At 42.5% G+C, this 11,460-nt stretch overlaps 1 protein-coding gene across 1 annotated transcript; it reads left to right on the forward strand.

Annotated features, from left to right (window-relative positions):
- The first annotated feature begins 2,776 nt into the window (after positions 1-2,776).
- Positions 2,777-8,528, forward strand: gdf2 (growth differentiation factor 2). Its single transcript, XM_034108072.2, has 2 exons — positions 2,777-3,168; positions 7,290-8,528. Exons 1-2 carry the CDS (start codon positions 2,823-2,825, stop codon positions 8,207-8,209), a joined length of 1,266 nt encoding a protein of 421 aa, XP_033963963.1. The 5' UTR covers positions 2,777-2,822; the 3' UTR covers positions 8,210-8,528.
- Positions 8,529-11,460: the final 2,932 nt, after the last annotated feature.

The raw sequence follows: 11,460 nt of genomic DNA on the forward strand, positions 1-11,460 counted from the left end.
GAACCGCCCGCCCACAAGAGCTCTATTGGGTACGTTCTGATTTCCGAGAGGACTACTTTTATTTTGAAAGTCATCTTGGAAAATATATGTTAGTTTATTACATATTATTATAGTGTTGTGCAACTTATAATTGAAACAAGACGTGTGTAATGGTGCCTAATCAAAAGTCAAAGTCAGCTTTATTGTCAAAATTACTACATGTGATATGTCTTTATGTCTTTATTAGGATCCCCATTAGCATAGCATGAGCATTGGCTATTCTTCCTGGGGTCCTCACACACTCAAACATACATAAACATACAACAACATTAAAACAAAACAGCTCATAATTTCATGCTATTTACAGCGAAATGAAGTGAAACTAAAATGGTCATCCAATTATCGCCAGACAAAAGTAAATACAAATAAGTGTACATAATAATATATGCATACATAGCCACAGGCACAGTTCAAATTGACTTTGTAATACTTAAATAATTTTTTAGCAACCTTTTGAAATGTACTTGAGAATTTTCCTGAATGATACATCCACAAATCTCGAGATACCGTTTCCCGCAGTCCCACAGTGTGACATATATTCATAAAACAAAAAGGGCCTAGATAATCGGGGTGTACAATTTAAAATGTTAACAATATATATAAAATGTTCAAAGTACAGTTTCAGTGCAGTAGCAGCGGAGATGGGCAGAAAAGTGACTGGTGCTGGATGAGGGAAGGGTGTGTGTGTGTGTGTGTGTGTGTGTGTGTGTGTGTGTGTGTGTGTGTGTGTGTGTGTGTGTGTGTGTGTGTGTGTGTGTGTGTGTGTGTGTGTGTGTGTGTGTGTGTGTGTGTGTGTGGGATCAGATTTCCCCTTTTAAAATTTGACTTATTTTTGTTGCAAATTAAATAAAATAATAATATTATTAACATCGACCCTCACAGACCAACGTTCATTGGCCAAACTAAAGTTTTTACTGCATGTGTTCCAATTCATTTTGACCTATAGTGACCAGTTTCCTCAGCAGCCCTTCCTCAGTGCGGTCTCCGTGCTGTGTTGTGTTTCCTCCCGCGTGCAGACATTATTAACTGTATGCGTGCCAGTAGACTTCTCATCACTGATTGACTCCATAGAGAGGAAGGATTCAACATTTGAAAAGGCCACATTGAAAGCATTTTTCTGAAACACGGCATGAGTGACTGCATGACTGAAAGACAGACATTCCCAGATATGCCGGACTCTGGCCAACGTCCCCGGAAACATTGGCTTGTGCTTTTGGGCTCAGACCCCCCACAGAGACCCATCATCATCTTGGACATACAGGAAGTAGTGATGAACACCACCATGTCCATCATGTCTTTGTTTCATGTGCCGGTGGTGTGAAAAAAAACTCTGTTCTCATGCCTATCATGTTTTATAAATCCTCGCTTATATACAGTATATCAGTTCAAACATTTTCCGTGTGTTCTTCCAGATGTCTGGTTGTTCTCTGCCTGGAAGACTTAAGTGGCAAACTGCACAAATCACTTTAAGTTTCTCCTTAAATATGACACCTAATTACTAGGAAACACCTATTTTTACAACATTTTAGTCCACCATCTATTTTATATGAATAATCTCTTTTAAATGTATTTTCTTTAACAGCTGCCACGCTATGTGACCCTGTGACTCCAAATCCATGCAGCATTGTATTGCTACTTTGGAGGCGTATAGGAAAGACCTCTTTTTATTGGACTTTTTCTACTTTATTTTAAAGGTCCCGTGTCATGGCCATTTCTACTGATCATAGTTCCATCGTTGAGGTCGACTAGAATAGATTTAAATTCAATGTTCCAAACTCGCATTGGTTTCTCACAGCATCTCTGTATAGTCTGTGTATTCACTCTCTGTCCTAAACGCTCACACTCACAGCCGAAGTAAAAACAATAAGTGTGGCTTGATATCGAGAAAGAAAGAAGTTTATAGCGCTGTGAGAACGGGTCTGCGGAGAGCGTTTCTCCGCCATCCCAACTCGTCTATTACCAGCGTTCAGGGAGCTCTACGCAAGTCAATGGGACTCCCTGCTAGTTAGCCAAGGGGTCCTGGTGTGGGAGGGGCTCCGCTGATTGGTCCATTTGGGCCAATCCGGTCATTTGTTGTTGATGTGGGAGTGCACACGTCACAGAACCCAGGAAGCAAACTATGGAGAATGAGAAATGTCCAGCGAGGCGTTCTGGGGCAGCAGACAGGTCTTCTCTGAGTTAGAGTTTTACTCGCTACAGGGTGCACTTTGAGGGGACGGGTGATAACCGGAAAAGCATGACGTGGGCCCTTTAATATTTGTATGATAATTCAGTTGTTATTGAAAAATCACATTTACTATTTTTCTGTGATCGTCACTTCTGATCTCATCACGGTATCACCACCTCTTACGTACCGGATGATCCAACACGAACTCTGAAGACATACTTTACAATGATGGCGGTAAAGAATGTTCGGTTTCTGTTGGCCCCAACACTTTCACCCTCGAGCTGGGAAAAGGCATTTTGTGGAAGCGTCTGCTTTTCAGTGACCTCACAGTTTCCAGTGCCTCCCTCATTATCGCTGCTGAGTGTTTACAGTGTCTTCATTAGCAGCCGGCCCTCTCATGATAACACCGCTTTAAAGAAGGCATCGCCGCTGGTGATAAGCCTGGCCAAGCTACTATTTTGGTTGACACGAGTCCCCGTGTTTACTCTGGGAGCATGGGAGCGGACGTCAGGACTGTGGTCCTTGCATTGGGGATCTCCATTTTCAAACCTTTTCAGGCTGGGAAGAAGGTAAAGTGTCTGCCAGTGGAGTGTCTTACTGAGGATCTCATTTCAAAATGCAGAGGTCCAGGTCCTTCCTGTTCCAGGTGTGTGTGTGTGTGGTGGTTCATATCAGCTCGTGCATCTGTAAACCTCTCGATAAGGACATTCAGGGTGAGGGCGCTGAGGGACTCTACGCTCAGATGTCAGAGGAGGACCTTCTGGAGGAGGAAGACTCCAGGGTGGAGAACCTCCTGGGAACCATGAAGGAGGGATTTCTGAGGAAACTCAACCTGTCGGACGTTCCTCAGGAGAACAGCCAGATCTACCCTCCTCAGTTCATGATGGAGCTCTACAACAAGTACGCCTCGGACAGCTCGGCAAACCCTCAGTCCGATGTCATACGAAGCTTCACTGTGCAAGGTACGCCGATATATCTGGGTATGAAAGAAGTATGATGGGCAATAATCCTTACATTCAAAATAAATAACTCTCATTGTGGTTTTCTACCCATTTAATCCAGTGCCAGAGTTGATAGGAATATTTTAAATGTCCTATTGCCCAACGTTTCATTTTGGTTGTTATCCATATTTGACATTCTAAAGGTTTCTTTCTCTCATCACAGCTACAGAGAAACAGGCTGGACATCTGTATAAGCATTTTCTTGGCAAGTTCAGTTTGTTTTGGGGGGGATTAACGTTAAATAAAAAGCTTTAATCCAATGGTGGTCAACCTTTGACCCCTTGTGAACGTGTAATCTCTGGGTTCAAAACATCTTTGATTTGCAGAATTGTGCCTCTGTCGGTTATCCCTCGCGTGAGCCCCAATGGCTACGTTTGGAACTAAAGTTACCCAGACAATTTCCATTATTTAGTTTAGTTATTTATAGTCCCATGATAACCCATGTGCTGCTGCCACCGGCTGAACTGTTTCTTAAAAATTACCAAATACAAATATATTAAATAGTAATTCACACCTGCTTTATCAAGATGTACTGACATTTGAATTCTTTAACTTTTTTGTCAGAAGATATTGCCTATAAATATGTAGGATTTAGTCTGTGATAGTGTTGCACGGTGTACCGATACTTGAAAGGTACCGCGATACCCTGCCGTTAAATTAAAAACGGTACGATTCCTCCGTTTCATTAGTATCGGTACTTTAAGAATGACGGGGAAAAGTACTCCCGTGAAAAAGCGCCGTTTTAATAAGAGCCGTGTGTGTTCAGCGCTCTGCTTCCACTCCCTGCAGCCGTGCCTGCAGTCCCGCTCCTCTCAAGCACGTTCTAAGTCCCTCCCCTCTCTCGTGCACGCGGCCACGCGCTAGCTGCCAGAGCATGTGAGAAAACGAGAAGCATGGCTGCAAGTGGGAGTGCAACTGCCGCTGCGCCTCGGCTTGTTGACAAAAAAGACGCCAGAAGTCTGTGAACGGGCCGTTCAGGTGTTCAGAGCAGAGCTCCCTGTCGGAGCAGCAGAGCGTGATGTGCACTGAAAAGTTTTTCTGTCGCAATATTATCGTTGAGCAAACTTAACTAGCAAACTAGCATCACTATCTGCTAACGTTAGCTTTAGCCTTCGTTTTCTATTAGTTTTTTTCATAGGCTATAAACGGAGGTGGTATAAGTATATATGTTGTACTTGAGTAAAAGTAGAAGTACCAAGGTCTTGTACTTGAGTTAAAGTAGAAGTACCAGAATGTAGGAACAATCCTGCAATCAAAATGTTCCTCAAATAAAAGTACAAAAGTATTATCATCAAAATATAGTTAAAGTAGCGACAGTAAAAGTAGAAGCACCAGAGTGTAGGAATAGTCTGTTACAGTAAAAGTACTGCATTCAAAATGTTCCTCAACTAAAAGTATTAAAGTAGCGACAGTAAAAGTAGTCATTGTGCAGATTGGTCCATTTCAGAATAATATATATGATATGTTTTATAATGATTGATCATGAAAGTGTTCTCAAAGCTGGTGAAGGTGCAGCTAGTCTGAAGTACTTTGTATACTGCAGGGTAACTGGTGAAGGTGCAGCTAGTCTGAAGTACTTTGTATACTGCAGGGTAGCTGGTGAAGGTGCAGCTAGTCTGAAGTACTTTGTAGACTGCAGGGTAGCTGGTGGAGGTGCAGCTAGTCTGAAGTACTTTGTAGACTGCAGGGTAGCTGGTGGAGGTGCAGCTAGTCTGAAGTACTTTGTAGACTGCAGGGTAGCTGGTGGAGGTGCAGCTAGTCTGAAGTACTTTGTATACTGCAGGGTAGCTGGTGAAGGTGCAGCTAGTCTGAAGTACTTTGTAGACTGCAGGGTAGCTGGTGGAGGTGCAGCTAGTCTGAAGTACTTTGTAGACTGCAGGGTAGCTGGTGGATTTACTCCAGGTGGAACTAAAGTCTGATTTAAGTGTTGATTATATTTCACATCATTCATCCACATCCGTGAAGTAACTAAAGGTATTAATACATGTAGTGGAGTAAAGGTACACCATGTACCTCTGAACTGTAGTGGAGTACACAGTAGCAAAAGAAACATTGAAATACTTAAATAAAGTACAAGTATCTCAAAATTGTACCCAAGTAGTACTTGAGTTTATGAACTTAGTTACTTTACACCAGTGGCTATAAAGATAGAAAGACTAAGCACAGAGGCATGAAAATACATTTTCAAAATGCTCAACAGTGCTGCCAAAATGTTAAACTCACTGCTACACAATTAAAATAACTGCTTTTATATATATTTATATTAGATGTGACTCTTTGGCGTTTCTGTTCTTAGTAACACTGCTGCTTTAGTTGTTCTGACGGCTAAAATCATCTGTTATTCCTAATTTTAAAGCCGATATTCCGTGTTTCCCTTTTTTTAAGAAAAGTATCGAAAAAGAATCGGAATCGCAATTCTTGACTTGGTATCGGTATCGAAACCAAAATGTTGGTATCGTGACAACACTAGTCTGTGACTAAATTCTAATTTTACTCAACAAATTGAAGTTGTCTATCATCATCATCATCATCATCATCATCATCATCATCTTAATTTAAAGAGACTCTTGGTCCATTATTACAAGACATACAACACTCAAATATAATTTAAAAAGGCAGTTATACCGATGTTTCCACAGAGGTGCCTGGTATCGTACAGCACTGAGACACGGATTTGAAAGCAGCAGAATGACAGAGTTATGAGAAACATTCAATCGACAGATGAACTTGATTAGATCTCTCAAGAGAGCATGGAACGTGTTGACTCGTGCATTACAGAACATTTCACCTGCACTGCACCGCCTTGGTTTTCTAAGCAGTATACGCAAACAGTCCTTATATGCAACCTGGAGCTTCCGGAGGCTCGCCTTCTTATTCTTGAGCCACAAGGGGGCAGTATAGAGAGGAGTGCAATACGCTCTGACGGCCCCTACACACGGCGGCGTGCGTTAATAATAATTAATAATACATGGGACTTTTATAGCGCTTTTCATGAAACTCAAAGACGCTTTGACAGAGAATTAAGAAGAGAAAAAAAGACAAGAGAAAACAATGCTTCTGCCCATTCGCTTTGAATGGGGTGACGTCACTTTTAGCCGAACTGCATTCTGGGAAGCGACGTGGAGCGTAGCTGGCGTGGCTCGCTTCAAAAGTTGAGCAATGTTCAACTTTTGGCGCCTCGGCAGAAGCGCCAGCCGATCGAATCATATGCCAGTACAAGCTCTAGCCAATCAAACCGCTGCTTGTGTGTCCGGGGCGGGAGATTCATGTGATTGGTTGTTGGTCGAGTGTCAGACACGCTCGCCGGCAAGCGCCAACGCACGCCGCTGTGTGGACGGGCCGCGTGCGTTGAAGCTTCCAACGCTTCTGCCCGTTCACTTTGAATGGAGTGACGTCACTTTTAGCCGAACTGCATTGTGGGAAGCGACGTGGGACGTTGCTGGCGTTGCTCACTTCAAAAGTTGAGCAATGTTCAACTTTTGGCGCCTCGGCAGAAGCGCCAGCCAATGAAATCCCGTTTATGCAAATCTGCCAGTACAAGCGCCAGCCAATCAAACCGCGTGTACGCTGGGAGAGACGACGCAGGTCATTTCCTCATATTCAAAAAAATGGAGGGAACATTCATTACAGCGGTCGTGAATCACCCGGTGCTGAATGATCAGTCCCTGTTCCTCTACCGGATACAAACCGGAGGAGCGAGGCGTGGAGGGAGGTGGCAGAGACAGTGGGTGGAACTGGGAGGTTTTCGCCTGGATTTTATATCCAGTTTACTTCGTTTTAACATCGCTATTGCTTTGTATGTCGGGGGCGGGACATTCAGGTGATTGGTCGCAAAAAATCCCCGAGCTTCAGACACGCCCACCTCCAAGCGTCAACGCACGCCGCTGTGTGGACGCTCCGTAAAGAGGTTCACCTTGACCTCATCTGAACGCCAAGAGAATTTTCTAGCCAACATGTTGTTGTCTATACATGTCATCATCATCAGCCATTTCCTCTGTGATGATATTATGTACACGTGTATACAACAGTTGTGCAATGGAAAATTAACAAACTCCTCTGACTTCTTGTTTGTTCTCAAACAGATATCCCGGTCTCCGTGACGAACGGCTCAAAGTCAAAGCACAGGCTGCAGTTTAACGTCAGCATCCCCAACCATGAAAATATAACTTCTGCTGAACTGCAGCTGTTCTTCTCCCCGGACTCCAGGTCAAAGGTCAACTCCCCAAGTTTCAAAGCCACCGTCAAAGTCTACGAAGTGGATTACAACGATTTCACCTCCACCTCCCAACTGCTGGCGGGCAAAGAGGTGGCGGGGTTGGAGAGCACGTGGGAGACGTTTGATGTGGCCACAGCTATTCAGAGATGGATCAGATTGGGCCACCATGCGATTTTTTTTGATGTGGTGGTGGATAGGAAGGCCTGTGGGGCCCCGGACGACGGAGAAGAAGGAGCGGGATGTCTGAGTATGAGCGTGTCTGTTGGCGATAACACTTCCGCAGCTTTGATCGTCTTCTCAGATGACCTTGGTAGCAGGAGAAGGGAAACAAAGAATGAATTAAAAGAGATGATTCTCCACGAAGAAGAATCCCTCTTGCACTCGGGCGCCGAGTGGTACAATGGAAATGAGCTTCCCAACGAAATCCCGGAGGCTCAGCACCCGCGGAGAAGGAAAAGAAAGGCAGAGAGGGAGCACTGCCAGCGGACCTCTCTCAAGGTCAACTTCAGAGACATCGGATGGGACAGTTGGATCGTGGCACCTCCAGAATACGACGCCTTCGAATGTCGGGGCCTGTGTTACCAACCGCTGACGGGCGACATGAAGCCATCGAAACACGCCCTCATCCAGGCGCTGATGAACATAAGGAACCCGAAGATAGCCAACATGGCGTGCTGCGTCCCCATCAAGCTGGATCCCATCACGGTCATGTATAAAGAGAACGGACGCCTCACGATAAGATATCTGTACGAAGAGATGAAGGTGGCCGAGTGTGGCTGCAGGTAGTCGGGAGGTTTACTCCACTGGTTCTGAAACTTCTCAAGCCCCGCCTGCTCCTCGCCGCTCCAATACAATGGTAGGCCAAGCTTCAAATGGTCAAATGTATCGTTCTATACCAGGGCTCTCCGACCTTTTATAGGATGAGGGCGACTTTCAAAAAATTAAACAAGTCGTGAGCTACTTTTACTCCTCTTTTTTGTTTTTTTGCAGTGTATATATTTAACACATTTTAACATTATTATATGCTACCTTTAACCTGTGTGGGACCCGCTTTCAGTGAGAAGAAAATGTATGTTTTGTTTTTTTAAATGTTGAAGTGAAATGTATGGAAACATCTCTCAACACTCTATGAAAGGGAGCTGTATACTTTTCAATAATCCAAACATCTTTAGAATATGATCACAACTGATAACAAGGCATTTAAACTTGTGTATTCTTATCTTATGTTACCTAGTTAGCATTCTTTCTTTTTATTTATGCATTACTAATCTCTCCCCTTTTAAACTGTTTACTGCCCTATAGTAGGCTACACATTGGAATGATTTCTTACTTTATTTTGTACAACTAGGCTATATTAAATAGATAAGTTCTCTCTCTCTCTCTCTGTCTCTGTCTCTCTCGCTCGCTCACAGAGGCTGTGTGCTCCTCCGTGGCGATGACGGCTTGCGTTAAAAGATAATAATAAACATCGGCCTATTTGTAAAGCCGGGGGACACAAACGGGATTTCGAAAAGTGTCACGGTTAAACTCCTTACGGCCCGTCTACACTACAGGCATCAAAAAATGTTTTCAACGCTTCGCCCATTCATTTGAATGGGGTGACGTAGAAGATTTTTAAACTTCGCCGAACTGCATTGTGGGGAGCATGGCATGGCTTTGCAAGCATCACGAGCATCTATCGGCATCAAAAGTTGTACAATGTTCAACTTTTGAGGCTCGATGCTTGGCATCAGCCAATCAAATCCCGCGTATGCAAATCTGACAGTACAAGCGCTAGCCAATCAAACCGCGTGTATGCTGGGAGAGACTACGCAGGTCATTTCCTCATAGTCAAAAAAATGGAGCGGTAGTGAATCACCCGGTGCTGAATGATCGGTCTCTGTTCATCTGGGATACAAACCGGAGGAGCGAGGCATGGAGGGAGGTGGCAGAGACAGTGGATGAAACTGGTAGGTTTTCGCCTGTTTGGGGATTTTATATCCAGTTTACTTCGTTTTAACATTGCTATTGCTTTGTATGCCGGGGGCGGGCGGGAGATTCCTGATTGGTTGTTGGTCGCCTTGGGCGCGAGAAATTGCCAAGCCTCAGACACGCCCAGCTTCAAGATTTGTTGATGCCTGTAATGTAGACGGGCCGGCTAATAATCCACCACCGCCCGCGAGGACCCAGGTTCGATTCCGGCCTGAGGTCCAACATTTTTTTTAAATAAAAACAAATAATCTCCCGTTCATCGCGTCCATTCGCGACCCACCTATCACATCTCTGCGCCCCACCAGTGGGCCGCGGCCTACACTTTGAGAAACGCTGGTTTACTCTGTTGGTAGTACAGGAGATACTAATGGTTTCAAGACTGCATTTCATTGAAGTCAGTCTGATGGAGAATTGGGAGAAATGTACCCCAGATATAAGAAGAAGAAGTCAGAACAAATGTGTGCAGAAGTTGCAGTACCAAGTGGCATCTTATTTCTTAATACATAGGTAGATAGTAGATTAAAAATATCCAACTATTCCTCAACCCACATTTCAGTACAAGGTACATGAGTGACATGACATGACTGACCGCTAATAGTTGTTCAGATATTTCATATTTCAACACTGTACAAAGTGGTGGACAGATTTACTGACATGCCTAAATGCTAGCTTGGTTTTGTTTTACGCATTTAACATGATTCAACACCACCAGGCAGAACAATGGAATCTATAATGTGTATTATTTAATAATGGTTATATGTACATAAATGATTAATCGTATACTGTCTTTGATTAATGTGTTTTAATAAAACTAATGAAATGTATTTTTATGCAGTGAGAAATCTAAAAGAGAACAAAAATAATATGAAGAAGTGAAACGATTTAAGATGTTTTAAATATAGCTAAAACAGATGTATCAGTAATATACCAAAGGCCTGACAGACACGTGTGTGTTCTTCCATGAGAGTTTTAATTTCTCAATGCAGCCTGAACACATTATGCATTACCACATTGTTTGGTTTACTGCCCTGTCTTTCTCTTGGGTTTTATGTAAAACTGTTATTTACCATTGTAAACAACTGTAATTTGTTTAGATTAATATATATTCAGCAGTTGTCTGTGAATTACCAACATACAGTATGACTTGTAAGGAGTTGTTATCTTGTATGCATGCTACATTGCTGAGTGGAGAGTTTTTATTGTACAGTCGTGACATCTACATTTCGTTTTTGAGGCTTTTGTACCATGAAATTAATAAACAATATTTGTCACAATATGACATTTAATTTCTGTTATTTTTCCTGTATGGTGTTAAAATAAAAAGATAGAAAGAGAGCAAAGCTAATATTTATTAACCATGTATATACATATAAACATTTGGGCATACATTTGAATTAGTATCACATGTCAAACACTAACTCAGACACTGCACTGCTCGTTAGAAGATATTGAAATCAGCTGTGTGCTTTAATAATAGCTTTATGTTAGTTCTAAAGTATATATATATATATATATATTTATAAAGTCTGATGTTGTACTGTATTACATTGTAATTGTTATTTATTTTTATCATACAATGTTTCATTCTTTGAATTAAGATATTAAGATATATATTTTGTGTGAAAAGTTATGAGTAAGGTATGAATGAATTGTTTACCAACCGTAACACACACACTAAATCCTAAATCCTAAATTGTGCTTGTCTGTTAACAGCAACATGTATTATTTGAACTTTTGTTTATATATTTGTAATTATTTGTAGTCAGTGACACATCCTTATCAGGGCTTTAACCTCTGTGACAAAACCAATGAGGGGGCAAGTTCATGTTTACACTTCCACATCTTTCTGGACAACCCAAAATAACTCATGTCTTAAAATAGCACCATAACAAGGAGGCAGGCAATCCAGGAAAAACAAGTTGCTCAGTTGACACATAGGACCTAATGATATATTTCCCCAGTCAACAACAGCATGTGACAACAGAGCCAATTTAAAATACCTGGATTAGCAGTGTGACATATTGAGCCTGCGTCAATTTACTGTTTCATCACCAGAGGGCGACAGC

The sequence above is a fragment of the Pseudochaenichthys georgianus genome, chromosome 19 (assembly GCF_902827115.2).
Source record: "Pseudochaenichthys georgianus chromosome 19, fPseGeo1.2, whole genome shotgun sequence".
Classification (NCBI taxonomy): domain Eukaryota; kingdom Metazoa; phylum Chordata; class Actinopteri; order Perciformes; family Channichthyidae; genus Pseudochaenichthys; species Pseudochaenichthys georgianus.